The following is a 13135-nucleotide window of genomic DNA, read 5'->3' on the forward strand; positions in this document are numbered from 1 at the left end:
GATCAACTCCCTCCACCTGCTGCCAAAGCCCTTCCTAATTCATCACAGATGGTCTTACTGATCACCAGAGCGCACTGGTGGCTCAGGGACAGCTTTCTGTCCACCAGGACAAGCTCTACAAGAAGTTGTATCATGTTTCCTTGACTCTTTGCAAAGCCCTCCTGCATTCATGAGTACTGTCAAGGCGTCAGGGAAATAGGAGCTGCGCTAACCTCACACACCATCTCACACCTGAGTATCTAATTGGGGATCATGTTATTCTTTTCAGGACACTGTGGTTGCTCTCCAAGCTTTAGCTCAGTATGGATATCTCACCTTCTCCAAAAAAAACCTTAATACAGTCCAAGTCCATTTCATGGAGACCCCCAGTAGGATTTTCCAGGTGAACAACAAGAACCGCTTCTTACTGCAGCAGGCATCCTTACCCACTATTCCAGGGAGTTACAGCGTGGAGGTGAATGGCACTGGCTGTGTCTATCTGCAGGTAAGCAAGCTGGGAACTCAGCACCACCCTCTGGGAACTAAGCAGGGGGCTCTCCATGCTTTATTCCTCTCCCTATGTCATGATCTCCCTTATGTCTGTGACCATCCCACACTTTCTCTTTCAGACCACCCTGAGATACAACATCCATTTGCCAAAAAAAGCTGCAGGATTCTCTCTGTCTGTAAGGACAGAAAATGTGTCCTGCACAGGCAACTATCCACCAAAGTTTGACCTTGTCCTCTCTGCCAGGTAACTTCCTTTTACTGACCTACCCCCTGCATTCACAGCTTGGTAAAGCATCCAAGAAAGGAAGTAAGTACAGGCAGTTAACTGCTGCTCTGCAGCTGTAGAAAGAAAAATGGGATTACTGGGAGCTAAAAATGTCATCCACTGGTCTCCTTTCCATTTGCAGACCAGACTAACAGAACTTCTCTCATTTTAGTTACACAGGAAACCGCAACGTCTCCAACATGGCTATTATTGATGTGAAAATGCTCTCGGGATTTGTTCCTGAAGAATCTTCCCTGAAAAAGGTAAAAAATGGGACCAATGTGAATGCTAAAGCCTAGGAGCATAGGAAGTTGATAAACAGTCTCTGATTAGCAAATCTGAGCCCATGGGACTACTGCAAAGTCCCTGGGCATAGCCATCTCTCACATACTCTGGGCTTCAAATTTGTAGCTGTTTATGTGTTGAAGACTAATCTGTTAGGAGTTGCCAAATCCAGGAGATTAGCCCAGGAGAACTAAGACTTCATATCCCCAGGTCCAACCAACAGCAAAGTTCATTCCCAATAAGCAGACCTACACACTACACATATATAGCCATATATACATAATATATGTGCCACACAGATCAGCAGAGAGGAAAGACAGCACTTCCACAAACACAGATAGCACAAATGGCCTTGTCCTTTTCCCTTTTTCTGCCTCATCAGATTAAAATCTCATTTGTGGGAAAGAGAAATAAATAAATACATAAACATGCACAAGCACAAATATACATGCAAATGTACAGTGTGGCTCCTCGTGGTAGCTGGCCTCAGGCACTCAGCCAGCCCAGCAGCTGCCCCTGGACCCTTGCTCTGTTGAGTTGCTGGCACCTGGACATGTGCCTCCTTCAAGGCCTGAGCCCCACTTCAGTGCTTGGAACTGAGGTCCCCATCACCATGCATGCATGCTGAGGGCCTCTATAAGCATTCTTAACATAGAGCAGGTGAGCTGGGGTCCTCTGGTTTCACAGTGATGTCAAACAGACACATACACACAGAGGCATGCAAATAAGTCTCCACTAGCTGCTCCAGACCAATGTCCATCTCCAAGACTGTGTGGTTTCTCGAGAAATAGGCTTGGACAGTCTGGTGCCTTTGGTAGCTATGTGCTCCTGGCACATAGATCTTGGATCCTCTGGTGTCTCCAACATTAGGGTCAGGTTTATGCCTGACTCAGGAGCTGGCTGCTGTTCCAGTTTGTCACTGGTGAGCACATGCTGACATACGTACCCTTGTCACTACAAGCCTGCAGTCTGGTGTCTCAGGATGCTGGCACCCCAGGCACACTGTCCCTGTGATCTCTGATCCTCTCTTCAGGGACTTGCACTCCCTGCACACACATTCACATGGAATAGAGAGCCTTTCACCCTTGAAAAGTGCTTGGAATAGAGATTAATAAGAAGGCAGGAGGAGCTGTGGTGACCAGGTGCAGGGCAGACAAGTGTGTTTGACCACCAACCTGTTCATGTGCAATTGGCCTCTTTTATCTCATTTTCCACCCTTTTTCCTTCCAAATGGATTTTATCCCTCTCTTTGTTACTTCTGGTTCTTCCCCTAAACACCCCATAAAAACTCTTTCTTGAGTCCCTCTTTCTGGAATAATCCCATGTTCAGCCCCATGGTCTGCAGGCAGCATTCCCCTTCAGTCTGCAAGGTGATCCCAGGATACTCTGCTGCTGACTCACCTGGTGGCTCTCACACTCTGATTCTGCCCTGGTCACTGCCCTGTGGGAGCCCCCAGGGGGATGGTCAGAGTGCTCCAGTGGCTCTGCTCAGGATACTGGGGTTTCCCTGTGCTCTTAGTGTCCGTGTGCATGAGTCTGTAGTCATACAGCCTGACAGAATCTATGTGAGAAATACTTCTGCCATAGTTAAAATGCTTCAATTGGCATTTTGCATTATTATCTCTTTGGCAAGGGTTATTTCTTCCTCTACAGTACAGTTTAACCAACAATCAAAAAAGGGAGGTCCTTTTTTGATCCTCCTCCTTTACTTTCCAGAAATTTGATTATGATGATGACAATTCTGGGGACAACACTGATAAGCAACTAGTTTAGGTTCCTAATACAATTTAAGTTCACAATAGATGAGTTACCTTCAAGTCATGACCCGTAATTTTCAAGCAGATAAAAAGAAGAATTAAATTCTTGGTATAATCTCCTCATACCTTGTGTATTTATAATCATTCAGTGTTCAGGCCTGAATTTTTTTGGCTAGAACTGTATGAAATTAATAAATTTTCTTTGGAAGATTTTTGTTGTTGAGATGCTATTCTGTTTGGTATCCTACTCCTCTTCATATACATATGAAAAAAAGCTGGTTTTTAAAGTTTGGAATACTTTATGTTTGTATGTTTTGATATTAAAATAATTTTGTTCACATACTTTTCTAAATGTTTTTAAACTTTTATTTGAAACATACAATGGACTAGCAAGCGAGTCATCTTGAGCTGCAGAAATTAATTGTAAATTCGCTTTGAAATGAGAGAATTCTTAGGTTGATGATGAAAGTCACAAGTACCAAAGCTGGCTGGTGGAACTGTTCACCACTGCGACTGGTCTGCACGCATCAGGTTATAAAAACACTCAAACACTCAGCCTGCATTGCTTTTTTTGGCGACTAGATGGCGGGGTGGCCTAAAAGGAGCACAGCAGCCGCTTTAAACCCATTTTGCTGTGGAATCAGTGTGTCTCCTTGGCGAGTCTCCCGTGCTAACATTGCTGTGTTTTGCCTTATTTAAAGCTTCGGTTCGAGAATTCCATTGTGGATCGTGTAGACATCAAGAACAACCACATACTCTTCTACCTTCAGAAGGTAAGTTTGGGAGGTTTCCCTTCAGTTTAATAAAACTGGAAGTTTAAAACAGGCTTCCAGATAAACAAAAAATCTTATTAATAGCAATACCAGTGCCTTAAAGATGTAAAAGTACTTCACTCAATCCAGTATCACAGGGGATAATGGAGATATGTGATCAAAGTAATTAAAGGGAGAAAAGTAGGGAGAAGATTCTTAGGGGTACTGAAGGTGATTTTAATTGGGAAAAAGCAAGGAAAGAAACTAACAGCAATTTTCTATTACAGGATGAATGCTGATGTGCTGAAAACTGCACAAACAGGGAATTAAGTTGGGATAATTGGCAATGGAAATAGGAGGAGGAGAAAAGAAAAGAGCACACAATTTTAGCAGCAAAACATATTTAGCAACAGCTTTTAAACAATTATCTGATTTAACATCAAGTTTACAAACTGGAGGGAGCTGTAGAATAGCACATTGTCACCCAGTCTGATGCAGAAATTAATCTGTTCAACCTTAGCCTCAGGGATAGTTATGAAAAAGTTCTGATGCATCTTCTTGTCTTGCCATTTCCAGGTCTCCCAGAAGGAAATCAGCTTCTCCTTCGGTGTGGAGCAAAGCCTGCCTGTCTCAGACATCAAACCAGTGCCTGTGCATATATATGATTACTATGAAACAGGTAGGTGACCCAGCAGGCCTCCGTAAAACCGGTGACAAAGGAGGGACAAGGAGAGACCCATTTAGCAATTCTGCTGGTTTTGATTATTAGACTGCAAAGGTTTTGCAGAGCATAAACAGTTCCTGCCCTCCTGTGTTTACGTTTCTTGCTTCATTTCAACACAAAGCAGTTAAGAAACTGATATTTGAGAGCTTCTTTCTTACAAAACACATACAAAAAGACATGTGGTTCCACTTTCACTCAACAGTTTGGACATGATGGTTAAAATCAATAACTCAAAGGCAGCACTGTTCCTGACTTCCCTAAACTGCATTAGCTAATTTTTTTACTAATATCATCATTGTAGGCTGCAGCAAAAAGATCTTCCTTAGTGGAATTTAAATACTTAAGTAGGAATGACTATTCCATTTAACAAAAGAGGAGTTTAAGTGACTAGAACTAGAAAAATAAGTGCCTGGCCACCTTTCCTGAACTGAATCCTAGCAGATTAGCAGCAGCAGGAGCAGCAGAGCATTGACCCTGGAGTGCATTTTCTGCCACCTGATCCACGTCTTGCACGGTGACAGCAATGATGTGTCCTGACAAACATGGTCAGAGTGCCCTGGTCTCTGACTATGCAGCCCTGCAACTGAGTGCCTTGACAACTGGAAGTCTAACACAAAATTTATCAAATGTCTTCTGTTTTGTAGCATGTTAATGGCAGATGCAGATAGACTGGGGTCAGAATGATTTCTCACTCTTTTACAAATGTTTTCTTCCTTCCTTCTTTCCAGATGAATATGCCCTTTCAGAGTACAACACTCCCTGCTCGGCGTCTTCCAACTGAAATCAGATGTGTGCCAGAAGAGGTAATGATTCAGAAAGTATCAGGCAAGCAGCTGTAGAACAAGAGGATAAGAGACTTGGTTTTTTTCTGGGAGCACAATGAAAAACATGTAGAATAATGAGAAATATGCGAATCCCATATTGCTGTAGATCAGAATGACCCATTCTGGCCCACACTTCAAAAAGAACTGGGGTCAGTGGGGATTAGAAACTGCTTTAAATAAAATGCTTTTCTTGACAAGGGAGATACTGTGCAATTGTTGACTCTGACCATCCATCTTGTTTTGAAACTTATGACATATTCCAGTGGGAGATTTGTGTAAAAGTACTAATTTGAAATGTGTATTCTGTGCCATAGGTTCCTCTTAAGAAATCCTAATCCTGGAGAATAATGTGCTGCTGCTGCTTCTATAGTTTTTACTTGTTTTGGTCTTTCCATTATCCAGAAGGAAAATCCTGAAGAAGTTTCTTTGATCCTCAGCTTTTTCAGCAATTGAACAGGATCACATACAGGAAGACAACTTTTGTGCAAGTTTTGCCTCTATCTAGAAAGAAATGTTTTCTTCAGATTAGCATCTCATATTTTACTGCCCTTTGTAATAAAACATTCTGATTGGCAATGGTATTAGTCCCAGCCTCCACTCCTTGGTCTATCTAGAAGTGGATGAACACAGGAACCTCTGTGATAGGGGGAAGTCATGACAGAGACCCTCAGGCTCAGTGTGATCCCAGAAAGATGCAAAATAAATTTGGAAGCTGTGGGAGAACATAAATCTTGGTTTGGAAGGACCTGGAGAGGTCACCAACTGCAGCCTCCTGTTCTAAGAGCTGCCCAAAAAGAAACTAACCAGCAGAAGGGTGTTCAGCTTGAGAGTGGCACTGGGGTCCAGCAAAAAAAGCAGAATTCAGCCACACCAGGACCTAGAAAACCTTGGGAAGCAGCTAGAGAGTTGCTCTAAACATATGAGGGATTTGACAGAGGAACGTAAAGCTGTTTGTGAATTTAGGTTCTGGCTGATGTGAGCTAAGTGCCTTAACACCCTTGAGAACCTGGCCCCATGCCCTGATTCTCTCAGCTCTCTAATACCACCTGGCATGTGAAAGCATCAGGCACAGAGCAGTTTTTCATCTGGTAGCACTGTGCATGCAGGTGAGCCTGAAGGAGCACTTCAATGCACAAAACAACATTTATGATCACATATGCCATCTATACTTCTCCTTAGGACATACAGAAATATGGGAATGGAGTTCTCTGCTGTTTTTTTCTCTTTTTTTCTTCTTTTTTTTTTTTTTTTTTAAGTTGCATATAGGCTTGGTTTACTGAGAAACAAGATTATTTTCTTCCCTGACAATTCTGGTGGAATTTCTACCTTGTGAAAAAAATAATGACATTTTGAGAAAAAAATATTGTGAGATGAGTGGCTTTCAAGTCTTTTAATTCTGCTCAAAACATTGAGTTTCTATCCCTAGCATTTCTCTTCCCATCAGAAGCCACCCCTGGGCACAACCTTTGACCCAAGAAAGTCACACTGAAAGCAATGTTTTCATGTTTGCATGAGACCTGTGGTGACTTTTGCTACAGACAGACACATGCTGAGAAGTAAGTTATGACTCTGAAGATGTTAAGGGGCCAACTGACCCCAAACTCCCCCTTGCTCTCCCATCCCTGTCAGCAAAAAAGATTGTGTGAGCTTCAAGAGGGGTCAGTCAGGCTACTTCAATCCACCTTCCTCAGCTGTGTAAACTCAGCCTGCTGCTAAACAAAAGCCTTTGTTTAATGCCATTCCAGTGAATGGCCAACTGCAAGCCTGGTCAGATGGAAACTGATATGAAATGCAGATGCTTTCAAAAGCACAGCATTTAAATTTTACTACAAATTTCCAAAACACTGGGCTGAGAGCGAGTGCATGGAACAATGCCAGCAGTACCTAGCAAAATCTGCATTTTACAGCCTTCTTTTACCTCTTTAACACTTTTAACTGCAGTGCAACTAGTGACCCAATTTTTTTTCTCATGGAGCTTGCATCATGTGACACTTTGCTTCACAAATTCAGTTTGCTTAACCTCAGTGCAAGTCAGATGAAAGACCTAACAATTGAAAGGAGGTTTAGATACTGACCTTGTAGGACCATGTGAATCAATCAGAAAATGGCAAGGCCCATATCCCATCTCCAAAAATGGCAAATACATTTACACTCAGTTTTCTTTGATTGCTATAGTTAGAGAGACGCTCTGGAACTCTAAAATTACCATGAATCAATCTTCCCTTTGACTTTCAGTGTGCAGAAAGGTGCAGTTCCTACGGGACCCATCTGCTGTAGCCCATGGGAATGTGCCAGGACAAGCTCTGGAAGTTTTTCCCAAAGTAACAAGCTGCCAGGACTCTGACACTGTTTTGTGTAACAGCAAAGCACTCATGCAATGAGAAACTATGAGTTACACTAGGCATGGATGTGATGCTCCAGTCACTCCCTCCTTTCCACACAGTGCTCTCCAACAGACAGTTTTGCCTAGTGCTGGTCATTTATGGGTCAATAACAATAAAAAAACCTAATTCTTCAAAAGAGGACAGTCAGGACTTTCTCTTATTCCCTATTTGCCTGAGGCCAGCTTGTTTGCCCTGAGACATCTTGGAAACCTCAGCTGTTTAGGAAGATAATAAAAGTTAAAAAAGACATACGAGTCTTCATCAAGGACACATCCTCCAGCTTGTTCTGTACAGTGCTCAGCAGTTCAATATATAGCTGCAGAATATATTTTCACTGGAGACAAAGGAAAAATAGCCTTTATGTGAGGGGAATGAATCAAAAAACTTTTCAGGCCTAAGGTCAGGGGTTGAAGGCACAAACAGACTCTCCCTGGGGGGCATCCTTAAAGTAGTGCAATTAATATATCAGGTAACACAAGAGTATTGTTTTGCTGCCAAGTAGATAATAATAACAGATAAAGGGAGAGAAAGCTGCAGGCTCTGAATAGCATTTGCACGCCTTCCATAATGTGTCTGGAACAAGTTCAATTTCTGGGATGTCGTAGCGGAAAGAAAAATTCTTTGTAACAACAGAAAAATGGATTTAGAAGCAAGATGTTGGTCAATGGCAAAAAGATCAAAGTACTCGAAAAGAGACTGAGCCTCCAACATTTAGGGTTATCAGCCAGTTGTGAGAGACTCCGAACCCCAAGCTCTCTTTCCCATTCAAGTCATAGCAGCATCACGCCTACACTGAAGACAGAATTCAAAGAAGTGAGAAGAGGTCGTCCCTGCTCTAAAAGATGTTGGTCTTATGTCTTGCACTCATCTGCTATGAACTTTTGGTTCTGATAAAATCATTTTACAGCTTGAAGTGAGATCCACCTTCCTTTCTCAGAGCACTTGGTTTAGACATATAGCATTTCCCAAAAAAATATGTCCAAGAAATTTCCTTTGGCCCATAAAGCTGCATCCAAAGACACAAGTCAAAACACTGCTCCTCTGTAGTGCTCTTCTCACAGACAACCTGCAGTTCAGACAGAAAATTCAAGTCTCTTACATCAACAGTGCCTGAAACTGCAGGAAAATACTTTAGGGGTATGATTACCTCAGTAAAATTCTTGTAGGATCTGTAGGCTGATGGCTGAATTCCTAAGGGAAAGCAGAACTGTATGATCCTTCTCAAGTCAATCCAGAGAAGAAGGGCAACCAGCCAGGGAAGGCTGTTCCACTCTAAACTGATGGAGGGAAGGAGAAGAAAATAAGAGGGACTAATGGAGCTTCAAACACCTACAAATCTGTCACTGCAATGCCTTTATGAGTCATTTCGGCAGAATGAAAATAAAATACAGGCTTTGCCTAAAGCAGAGAAAAGCCATTGCAATATGACAGCCTCAGAGAGCTGCATCTTTCTACATGTGCCTGTCACAAGTTGTCACCTGAAATGAAAGCAAATGCTTCTCCCTTCAGAGTGCAGAAGTTGCAGCTACAAAGAGAGGATAGTTGTGCACAGCTGTGAAATAGAAGCAAAGGGTTAGGGTTAAGGGTTTGATTAGAGGTGAAAAGGTCAGAGAATTATTTGGGCTTCCCTCAGCATGCTAGAGATGGCTGGTCTCAGGCACCTTTCTGGTAGCCAGAAAAGCCAATACATGACAACATCATGCGCAGCTTGCATCAGCTCTTGGTACACAAGATGATTTCTCAGTACCAGTCATGAGCTGATTGCTGGCATGAGAGGTTTAGGGGGCAACATGAAACCAGACCAGTTGTCTCACCTTGACTAGTTACATTTTATGGATTACATGTCAAATGTTCCCCACTTGATACTCATTGTTAGGTATTTTCTTTCCCTACTGTAATCAAAACCTGATTTATATTTGCAAGTGTGAAGAATGAACTTACTAAGAACCAGAGATTTTTTTGAGGGCTTATTCAGATATTTTATTGGTGAGCTCTTCACATTTGAACTGAACCCTTGCTGCTGCCTAGAAAGACCACAAAGAAAGGAGGGCTGAAAAACTCTAGTTCCTGTCCATGGAAGGACAGTAAAGCTGCAAAGCACTCCCAAAAGAAGTGCAGACTCTCTTACTAGCCTGACTATAGCACTGCATTCATAGTTTAGCCTAAAAGCTGCCAGGTAATCTGTGTACAACTAGGAAAGATAATTTCATTTGTATATCCCCTAGTGTCCACTCTGAGGCTTGTGCAGGTGCAGTGACAATAGTCAGATTCCAGCTTCACTCACCTTTCACTGGCATTTGTCACCAAAAAGTCACAGCAAAGACAGGCTTAATACTTCAGTTCACAGTTATTCCTGCTCAGATTTCAGCCTCCACACATATGTGGAGAAAGGTCTCAGTTTTGAAAACAGGTTATGGATGACCCATCCACACTCAACAGAGCCACTGAAGCCTTGCAAATACCTGGCTGACCTTCAAATACCTCCATCTTTTGTATGGCTGCCTTTTCCAGGCATCATAGACCACTGAAATAAACTGCAGTCCTCCCCACCACCACGTTTCATTGAAAAAAATTCCATCACTCATCAAAATCACTGCAAGCTGTGACTATTCCACTAGGGACATACGTATTTTCTTTTATGACCTCACCATCCTGCCATCCTCACCATCACCATCCTCACCAGCTGCTAGAGGACTTTGCCAAGGCTCACACATCTTAGAACAATGAAAGTAATCTTGCATGCTTGACTAGAGACCCTATTGACCAAGCAGAACTTTATCTGTAGTTACCATGTTTCAGCATTGTTCCCCAAACACCTGGGCCAAACCAAGCATTTCGACCTTTACCATGTCTAAACAAATCGTTACAATCTAATCTTCTAAAAGACAGTGTTATAGGAAGCAGTCATGGCCAAAATCACAGATTGACTCAGTGCTTTTCAATCATTTTTGTAGCTGTAATGACCAAGTTCTTTGCATTGATCTTATTTTGAATGCAGCAATTAACCCCTTCACAAGAAAGCTGAGAGTGCCTACACCACAAATATATAGATACAGATCTTGCAGACACATCCAAGCTGGCTTTGGACTGCATGAGTGAGAAGGGGTACTAGAATTATATGAAATGTTAGCAGCCACACTACATCAAAAGCAGGAAAATACATGGAGCTCCAGAGACTCTCATAATTTCCCTAAAGCCATTTGATGATTCCCACAGGAAAGAAATACAGGTCTTTTCAGTAATAGTGAAATGTGAGATCAAGAAACCACACAGAAAGACAGAGAAATTACTGTGACTGAGCAGCCCTATATGAAAAAATTACTTGCACTCAAGTAGTATTACTTTAGTTTCTCACAGCAAGACAGATTTTATTTGTAAAGATAATCTTGTACTGGTTGAACATATCTAGTGCCTCAAATAAACTAAACCACAACCATAAAGGCACAGTTTTTGGTGTCTAACTGTGGCTGCAGCAGGACTGTTTCAGTGGCAGAAAGACATCAGTACTAAGCTGGTGGGACATTTTTTAACAAAGATAACTAAATCAAATTTAACTAAATCAAACAGCTCATTCTACTGTTGCCAAGGCTCCCTCTCATTGCTCCCCATCTACAAACGCACAGATCTGTGTGTGTGTGTGTGTGTGTGTGTGTGTGCTACAGCTAAGCAAAAGTATCTGAGGTCTGAAGTTATGGTTCAGGTAACACTCAAAGTTAGGCTGGCAAAAACCTCCTTTTGAGCCAAGAATGCAAGATAATCTGTCTGTATACAGACATTTCTCCAACATTGCCCAAAACCAAGCGCCTCTTCCAGTATCTGAAGCTGCAAGAAATATGGAGAGAGACTACTTAAAAGCCCATATAGTGACAGGACAAGGGGGGATGGACTCAAACTGAAAGAGAGCAGGTTTAGAACAGATATTAGCAAGAAATTCCTTACTGTGAACTTGGTGAGGCACTGGCACAGGTTGCCCAGAGAAGCTGCAGATACCCCATCCCTGGAAGTGTTCAAGGCCAGGCTGGATGGGGCTCTGAGCTCCCTGGTCTGATGGAAGTTGTCCCTGTCCATGGCAGGCCCATGGCAGAGGGGCTGAAACTGGATGGTCTTTAAGGTCCCTTTCAACTCAAACTATTCCATGATTCTACTAAATACAGACCTGGTGATGAAGTACCATCTCTCTAACTTCCCCACAGAGCAATCTTCACAAGTGTCTCTAACATATGCATCTGAGTTAAAAACAATGGATAGGATTTGAAAAGCAAAAACATGAAGTCAGCAAATACTAACAATAAAAAACTATTAAAAAAACCAAATGTCAATGGTTTCATAAATATTTGCCCTGAAAACAACCTTTTTGTTGTATCCAGTGGAATGTTGTTTGATTCTCCTGTGAAAGACAAGTTATTATATGTTACAGCCAAGAAGATGGGATGACCTCTGTTTTCCTTTGTTATCATAAGGTTACAGTGGCTTTTTTCTACCCAGGAGACTTGTTTGGTTGCAAAACTGTTAATTCAATAACTTCTCTATTACAAATCATTGCAGTTTTTGTTTGTTTATTTCCTTAGCAGATTCACCTTCTTCATTGTGATTAGTGGAGGTTTTAAACTAGTGCAGTGAATTATCTGGATATAGGATGAATGGGTAATCTTTGTCCTTCGTTTGGTTACTGTGCAGGAGGTACATGTGCACATTGTGACTGGTGCCAATTCTTGGAGAGGCAACAGTGCACTTTCTAACCAAAGCCACAATCCAGCCTAGATTTGGGGCAAAAATGCCTGCTTGTTATAACAGTAAGTTATACACAACTACCCTTCTCTACCTCTACAACCTTTGAATGTCACCTAACCCACTCAAGCCTCTGACTAAATGTTCAATAGTAGACTCAGAAAGCTTCTGGATTGTGATGATTATCAAATTGGCCTGTTTGGAATGAATACTTGATTACATTGCAATAAATTTATAACTACCTGAGGAAGCCAAGAAAAGCAAGAACCTGCAGTACTGGTCATCTCCTTTCCCCACAATGTCAGCTCAAGTTCAAGCCCTTGTCAGTGAATTTCTGTTCCTGGCAGCTCCTGGTATGGGTATCCCATTGCAGAGAAAATAAAGCCTTATGCTTCGGGAAGCTCCTTAACTGCAGAATCTGTGGAGATCCTCTGCAACAGAAATGACAGTGAGGTGGGCTTTCAGAACAGAACCTCAGTCTGTTGTCTGTGTCCTAAGCACCCACACCTTGCCACAGAGAGATCTCTGGGGACCCACCTGCTACTTCTGCTGTGCTCCATTTCCATATAGTTTGATACTTCTGTGAAAAATTTGAAGGTATGAGGGAAAACATTTCATAGCCACTCTATATGCCCTATGTCTCTTTTGAAGAAAGTTTCACAGACTAGCAAGGAACTAGAAGAGACAATCATAAAACACATCAGGATATTAGAGAAAATCGTGCTCCCATAGAAGTACTTTGCCCTTGGACCCATATCTCTCTGGCAGCAAGGCAGTCAGCAATCTTTCACTTACTCCCATTTTCCAGAAAGCATGTCAAAGACACTAGTGAGCTGAAATAACAGTTTAAAAATGAAAGCAGAATCTAAAAGAGGGACTTTTTCACTGCTTCCCATTGGCAGGCAGATGTCCAGCCACTCCCTGAGA

General features: G+C 42.2%; 1 protein-coding gene across 1 annotated transcript in view; it reads left to right on the forward strand.

The window, feature by feature from the left end:
* Nucleotides 1-5297, forward strand: part of LOC118690924 (ovostatin-like) — a 28893-nt gene extending 23596 nt beyond the window's left edge. Inside the window, exons 30-35 of the mRNA XM_036389928.2 lie at nucleotides 269-484; nucleotides 609-733; nucleotides 927-1017; nucleotides 3498-3569; nucleotides 4125-4227; nucleotides 5001-5297. Of these exons, the coding sequence (XP_036245821.1) occupies nucleotides 269-484; nucleotides 609-733; nucleotides 927-1017; nucleotides 3498-3569; nucleotides 4125-4227; nucleotides 5001-5053 (660 nt within the window). The 3' untranslated portion in view covers nucleotides 5054-5297. The remainder of the gene's footprint in view (nucleotides 1-268; nucleotides 485-608; nucleotides 734-926; nucleotides 1018-3497; nucleotides 3570-4124; nucleotides 4228-5000) is intronic.
* Nucleotides 5298-13135: the final 7838 nt, after the last annotated feature.

This window comes from Molothrus ater, chromosome 2, assembly GCF_012460135.2.
Source record: "Molothrus ater isolate BHLD 08-10-18 breed brown headed cowbird chromosome 2, BPBGC_Mater_1.1, whole genome shotgun sequence".
NCBI lineage: Eukaryota > Metazoa > Chordata > Aves > Passeriformes > Icteridae > Molothrus > Molothrus ater.